General features: G+C 42.5%; 1 protein-coding gene across 1 annotated transcript; it reads right to left on the bottom strand.

Moving 5' to 3' along the window:
* Positions 1 to 733: 733 nt before the first annotated feature.
* On the bottom strand, positions 734 to 7,156 carry LOC110217303 (transmembrane protein 217B). Its single transcript, XM_020999628.2, has 2 exons — positions 6,889 to 7,156; positions 734 to 1,687 (listed from the first exon to the last, which is right to left on the bottom strand). The coding sequence occupies exons 1-2, from the start codon at positions 7,150 to 7,152 to the stop codon at positions 1,103 to 1,105; spliced, it is 849 nt and encodes a 282-aa protein (XP_020855287.1). The 5' UTR covers positions 7,153 to 7,156; the 3' UTR covers positions 734 to 1,102.
* Positions 7,157 to 7,453: the final 297 nt, after the last annotated feature.

Below are 7,453 nucleotides of genomic sequence, written 5' to 3'. Positions count from 1 at the left end.
AGTCCCAACTAAAATCTTGCTTTTTACAGAAAGCCTTCCTCAACCCCTCTTCATACCTGTGTTAATTATTTCCTATTTATCTTGTATATTATTATTATTATTATTATTATTATTATTATTATTGTATATTATTATCTTGTATATTTATCTTGTTTGCATGTTATCTCCCCCATTAGATTATAAGCTCTTCGAGGGCAGGGACTGTCTTTTGCTTTTTTTTGTATCCCCAGAGCTTAGAACAGTGCCTGACACATGGTAGGCACTTAATAAATGTTTATTGATTGATGGATTGAGGAAATCCTTCCTAAATCTCCTCTCAGCTAGAAAGGTTTCTGTACCTCCTCTGATCCCAGAGCCCTTTGTAGCCTGAATATCTATTCAGATTTAAATTATTTGAATCTGTGTATCTGTCTCATTACTTGAACTAGACCATGAATTCTTTAAGGTCAAAAACTTCTTACTAATATTTTTTTTTAAATCTCTCCTAGCACCTGCTATAGTACATTGTGCATAGCAGATTGTTTAGGAAGCATTTGTTAACTGAGTGAATGAATGAATGAATGATTACATTACGTTGCCTGGACAGAAACTCTAGGAGAACTGACTTCTTGTGAGGTTGAGGCCACTTCCTTAGGAAATAAAAATGTAACACAGAAAATGAAGAGGGCAAAGGTGAGAAACACAACCCAAAGGTAAAGAACAATGCAAGACAATTTATTACAAAGCACCAAAATGAGTAGATACAGATAACAAGCAGTCCAAGCACACTCTTGCTCTCCACATTTCCCCCCTTCCCCTCACATTTTGCCTGCGGAACAAAATCTTACTTGGAAAAAATAAAAGGATCCTCAGTAACTTGGAACTAGAATCAGCATCAGAATAGATGGGTTCTCACATGGAAAAGAAATAAAACAATTCACCTTTTGGGGATTACTGTACATATTTTAGCAACTAACTAAAACTAACTTTTTTATTTTATGAATAAATTTATTTACTTTTAGTTAAAAAAAATCAGCATCAGGATCAGGGATTAGAGGGTAGGAAGTAGGGAGACCTGGAAATCCAGGGTTGGATTCCCTCTCTTCCTTTCTCCTAACAAAGATCAGGTGAGCTTTTGTTCATAGGGCATTATACCTATATGGGACCAGTACTCTGATGCAGTGTCATACTCCTTTTTGGTACGGGGACTCTTCTTGGCCAAGTGATTTGGGCCCTTAAAGAGACTATAGGCATAGGTCATGACAAAGGGTAGCCAGAAGGCCTGGAGGATCATGCGGGAAATTTGGTTAATCCACAGGAAGTGCTTTATTGGCAGAAAGGGAGGCTGGATGGCCTGAGAGATGAGCAGGATTAGGGAGAAGCAGGTGATTTCGTAAGTGATGATCCAGAGGATGTAGATGAAGAGGCCCAGGTAGAGTTTCATGTGCACAGAGTAGAGGAGGAAGCAGCTAGCCAGGAGCGTGGTGATGGACAGGAAGATGGTGATATTATTCTTGTGACTGAAAGCCCAGAAGACCACTCCACGGAGCTCCTTGTAGATGTTGAATTTGTTGGGATCCTTCCCGAAGGAAGACGTCTGGTTCAAGTCGAGAATGAGGGACTGGATGGTGAGGAAGATGGTGAAAATGCCCGCCATGAAAGACCCCAGCCTGGGGCTCATCTTGCATTTTTGTAGCCAAAACATCCCCTGTAGAGAGAGAAAGTTTGAAAAAAAACCCCAAAAACCAAAAACAAAACCGTGCCACAAAGCCCAGATGTCAGAGCCAGCTGTGGCATCCGTCAGTTTAACTAGTCTGCCCAGAGTCAAAAGTGATGAAGGGTACTGTGCGTTGGTGGAAAGAACGCTGAGAGGAGGGGTCAGCAGAACTGGATCCTGAACTTGTTTTTTCCATTATTTAAAATAAATATATTAAATGTCCTAAAACTTTTGGATCTCAGGACCCCTAAATGGGGGTCTCAAAAATTAAATTAAAATTATTGAGGACCCATTTATACTCTTAAAGGTTATTGAGGATTCCTTTACTTTTTTTTTTTTTGGCTAAGCAATGGGGTTAAGGGACTTGCCCAGGGTCACACAGCTAGAGTGTTATGTGTCTGAGGCTAGACTTGAACTCAGGTCCTCCTGATTCCAGGGCCGGTGCTCTATCCACTGTGCCATCTAGCTGCCCCTTCCTTTAAATTTTAAAAAATTATTTAGGTCCTCTTTATAGTCTTAAAATTTGAAGACTTCCAAAAAAGCTTTTATGTGGGATGTGTTATATAGCCCACAAATATATCTGTGTATATGTACATATATGAACATAATAGAAATTAAAACTGAAAAAATTTAAATATATTTATAATTACAATATATTATCATATAATAATCATTTATATAACAAAGCAAAATTAATAAATAATAAATTTAAAAATAATGAATCTGTTATAAGTTAACATAAATAACATCTTTTTATAAGAAATCATTCTATTTTCCAAAACAAAAAAAGTAAGGAGAAGAGTGGCATTGATTTACATGGTTTTTTTGTTTGTTTGTTTGTTTCCAAATCTCTTTAATATCTGACTTAACAGAAGACAGCTGCATTTTCACATCTGCTTCTGCATTCAATCTGTTGTGACATGTTATTTTGGCTGAAGTATATGAAGAAAATCTGGCCTCACATAGATATGTAGTTGGAAAGGGTAGTATTTTAATGGACAATGTCTTAGTATTGTTATGAAAATAGTTTGGCCTCGTGAAGGGGCCTCCAGGAATCCAAAGACCTTGTATGCTTTGAGATTGCATTATCCTATGGAGTAGAAGGGAGAGGGAGGCTAAGTTATTTCCCCAACCTGGACCTCAGCTTCCTCATTGATAAAATGGGAATACTAATCATATTTGAACAATCCATCTCCCTGAATTGTTATGAGGAAAGTGCTTTGGCAGTTAGGTAGATAAAGCACCAAACTTGGACTTGGGAAGATCTGAATTTGAATCCTGCCTAAGGCACTTTACTATTATTACTACTACATTATTCTACAATTACTACTACTACTACTCTACTATTTACTACTACTATTCTACAAATACTACTACCACTACTATTATTACTACTACTGATAATAGCACATTTATACAGCACTTTATAAATTTTGTCTCATTAGGAGCCTAGGAAGTCTTGGTTTATTCTGGACCTCCCCTCTACAAGACACTCTAGGTTGACTGACTTAGGGGGGGCCTTTGGGTGTCTGGACTCAGCCAGCTCATATGTTCAAGAACTGATTATTAAATTTTCGGTGTGAGCATTTACACCTCAGAAATCAGGCTTTAAGTTATTTATTGTTTTGTTGATTGTCTAGACTTAAAAATGTGGTGGAGAAAATGTTAATAATGCTTATTAAACTTTAAAGTGTGTGCTGTCAATTTTTTCAGCCAGCTGATTATTAAACATTTACCAGCATACCACTGCCTGGACCCCCATCCCCACCCCTATCCACCCCAGTCTAACAGTTAAAGAAAAAGCCACGCGGCTTAAAGCAACTCCTGTTTTCTCCTCCCGTTCTAAGGAATGGAATCTTCTCTGCCCCAGGTTAATCCCTCCTCTCTAGGATCTTGCCAGAACTCAATGAGACAGAAGCAGGAAGGATAAGATAATGTTTAATAGGTGAGAGGTGAAGCATGATTGAGTTGAGCTTTGCAATTTATTCTCTCTGAGTGAGTTAGAACTAGAAGGAAGCTTAGATATCATTTAGCCCAAACTCTTCATTTTAAGGAGAAGGAAACTGGGCCCAGACTGGCATAGATTCACACAAAAAGGAGAAAGGACCAGGACAGAAACTCAGATCTTCAGATTCCAAAATCCAGTGCCTATTCCATTACCCCACACTGCCTTCTTTGTTTGCGTATTTTTGTTGTTATTAAGTCATTTTTCAGTCATGTCTTACTCGCCATGACCCCATTGGGATTTTCTTGGCAAAGACGTGGAGTGGTTTGCCATTCTCTTCTCCTGCTCATTTGACAGAGGAGGAGACTGAGGCAAACAGGGTTAAGTGACTTGCCCAGGGTCACACAGCTAGGAAGTGTCTCAGTTTGAGTTTTAACTCAGGAAGACAAGTCTTCCTGACTCCAGGCTCAGCACTCTTTCCACTGCACCTAATATAGTACATGATATTCTGCATACTTCCCACCTCACACCACCCCCAGTAGACTCTAAGTTCCTCAAGGGGGTTTCATTTTTGGCTTTGTATCCCCAGCACCCAACACAGTGCCTGGAACACAGTAGGCACTTAATATGTGCTAGTTGAATAAAAGACCCAGGAGACAGATTTCTTTAGTTAGGCTTTTGGCTTACACTTCGATTGCAGTGAGAGGCACAAGTCTGGCCCTGAGACTTTAAGAACCACAACTATGCCAAAGGGCAATATTTGATTCCACCTGTTAACCTACAATTGAGCTATGGGAGTTCAGAGCCTGCAGAACCAGGGATGAGGGTTGAAGTTCCCTTTTATACACATACCCTCACACAGAGTGTATATCACCTTTCAAGTGGGATGACCCTCTGTTCAAATTCCAGAGCTTCAGGATTAATAATCAATTAATCAATCGATCAATTTAAATGCCTAAGCACCTGCTATTATACCAGGCACTTGCTAAGTTTTTAGAGATATAAGCACAAAGAATGAAAACAATCCCTACTTGCAATGAGCTTGTATTGTAAAGATAGCAAATACAAATTTTAAAAAATAATATAAATATGAAGTTAATAAAATTATATATGTACAGCAGAATATTCTATAGGTATATATAGGTATATGCTCATGTACATGTATATGTACAGGTACACATGTATGTATGTGTATGTGTATATGTATATATTTGTTGGCAACTAGATGTCAGAGCAGATAGAAAGCTGAACCTGGAGTTAGGAAGACCCAAGTTCAAATCCAGCCTCTGACACTTACTAGCTGCATGACCCTGGGTAAGTCCCTCATCCTTTTTTTAACCTGTTTCCTCATCTGTAAAATGAAGGTAATAATAGCAGCTACTTCCCAGGGTAGTTGAGAGGATCAAATGAGATAATATTTGTAAAACACTTTGTAAACCTGCTTTATGTGTGTACACATGTATACATACGTGTATATACACATATACATTTATATACACAGGAATATGATGTGTGTGTGTGTGTGTGTGTGTGTTGGCAAGTAGATGACTCAGTGGATAAAACATTGGGACCGGAGTCAGGAAGACTTGAGATCAAATCCAGCCTCAGACACTAGCTGTGTGACACTGGACAAGTCACTTAACCTTGTCTGCCTCTGTTTCCTTACCTGTAAAATGAGCTGGAAAAGGACATGGCAAATCTTTGCCAAGAAGACCCCAAATGGGGTCACAAAGAGTCAAGACATGGCTGAAAACAATTAAACAACAATATATGTACCTGCACAGTGCTCATATGCATATACACATGTATATATACACAGATATATGTATATACAGACATATTATGTGTGTATATACATACACATTAGCATGTGACAAAAATCTGTACAGTTTTAAACCATTAAAGCACATATGTATATGGACAGGTTTCATTCAGTCTTTTCAGTTGTGTCAGACTCTTCGTGACCCCATTTGAGGTTTTCTTGGCAAAGATACTGGAGCAGTTTGCCATTTCCTTCTCCAGCTCATTTTACAAATGAGGAAACAGAGGCAGACAGGGTTAAGTGACTTGCCCAGGGTCACACAGCTAGTAAGTGTCTGAGGCCAGATTTGAAGTCAGGAAGAGGAGTCCTCCTATCCCCAGGCCTGGCGCTCTATCCGCCATGCCGCCTAGCCACCCCACATGCATGTGAACATACATTAAAATACATATGCGAATGTGCATGTAATTGTACATAAATACAAATGTGTGTGTACACATATACACACACAAAGTAGTTAAACACAAGGTAGTTTGGGAGGTAGGGAGGCAGGCATCAAGGTTCCTACTGTCACTTCCAAAAATACGTTTTGGAGAATTGCTATGGATACAGTAAGGTGGTGTGGTAGTGTGAGAGGGGGATACCCTCAGTCATATAAAGGCATTTCTTCTACCCTTAGGAGCTCAAACTATGATTCTAAACCTAGCATATGTGAGGAGTAATCTAGAGATTGAAGCTCAGGAAGCCTCCTCTTGTCTCCTTCTGCCCTTCTGTTCAGCTCCAGGAGAATGGAACTGAATGGGAAAGGACGTCCTCACTGCCCACCTCCCTCAACCCTGCCATCAGGTGACGTGTACTCTGGTGGCCTGTCAACCTAGAGGAGGCCTGCCGCCAGGCCACTGACTGCCACACAGACTGTCCACAACCTCCCTAACAAGTCCTACTGCTGCCCTTAACCGTATTATCATCCCCCATCCTCCCAGCTCCTCCCATGAGCCTCCTGCCCCTGCCCCCAGCCTCCTCTCCCCGATTCTGTGACTAGGACTGTTACTGGACTGTCCCCCATTATCACCCCCCCATCCTCCCAGGAGCCTCCTGACCCTTCCCCCAGCCTCCCCTCTCCCTCCCCTCCCCCACCTCAGTTACTAAGACTGTTACTGGACTGTCCCCCATTATCACCCCCCCATCCTCCCAGGAGCCTTCTGCCCCTGCCCCCAGCCTCCCCTCCCCCACTCAGTGACTAGAACAGTTACTGGACTGTCCCCCATTATCAACCCCCTCCTCCTCCCAGGAGCCTCCTGCCCCTGCCCCCAGCCTCCCCTCCCCCACTCAGTTACTAGGATTGTTACTGGACTGTCCTCCCTCTCCTGTCCCTTCTTCCCACACCAGCTCCCCTCCCCCAGGTCTGGACCTCAGGGGTCTTTTCAGAAGCCAGGGTCCTGTTCCCCCCTTTCCTCTCCATCTCTCTTGTTCCCAGTCTCTTCTCACATCTGTAGCAGCAGGAACCCTGCCAGTGCTCGGGGTCCTCTCCCCCCTCCTCAAGACTCGAAGCACCTTCGGTCTGACTGGGTCCTGGGGCAGCCCTGCCAGCTGTCCCAGCAGGGAGCAGGCCACACCTGTAGCCTGGGGTGGGGCAGCAGGAGGGAGTGGGGGGGCCCTTGGCTCACTGGCTCCCTCCACTGCAGAGGCTGGGCTGCACCAAGGGCAGTAAGGAGGCGCGTGCCCCCCCCAGCAGGCAGCAAGGATGCACATTCTCCCCCACACCCCATCTCCCTTCTAATTGTCTGGCAGGAGAAACCAGCTAGGAAGGGGCTGATGTGAACCCCCCTCCCCCAATCCTGTTCAGGAGTCATAGGGATGGCACAGAGCCTTGGACCAGAATCTGAAAGACCTGAATTCAAATCCAGCCTCAGACACTTATTTGCTGTGTGGCCCTGGGCAAGTCACTTGACTGCTATCTGCCTCAGTTTCCTCATCTGTAAAATGGAGGTCATAATAGTACTTACTACCCAGGGTTATTGTAAGGAACAACAGAGGTAATATTTGTAAAGTG

This window comes from Phascolarctos cinereus, unplaced genomic scaffold (genome assembly GCF_003287225.1).
Source record: "Phascolarctos cinereus isolate Bilbo 61053 unplaced genomic scaffold, phaCin_HiC Scaffold_5;HRSCAF=322, whole genome shotgun sequence".
Lineage (NCBI taxonomy): Eukaryota > Metazoa > Chordata > Mammalia > Diprotodontia > Phascolarctidae > Phascolarctos > Phascolarctos cinereus.
This window is presented reverse-complemented; position numbering and strand designations above follow the sequence as displayed.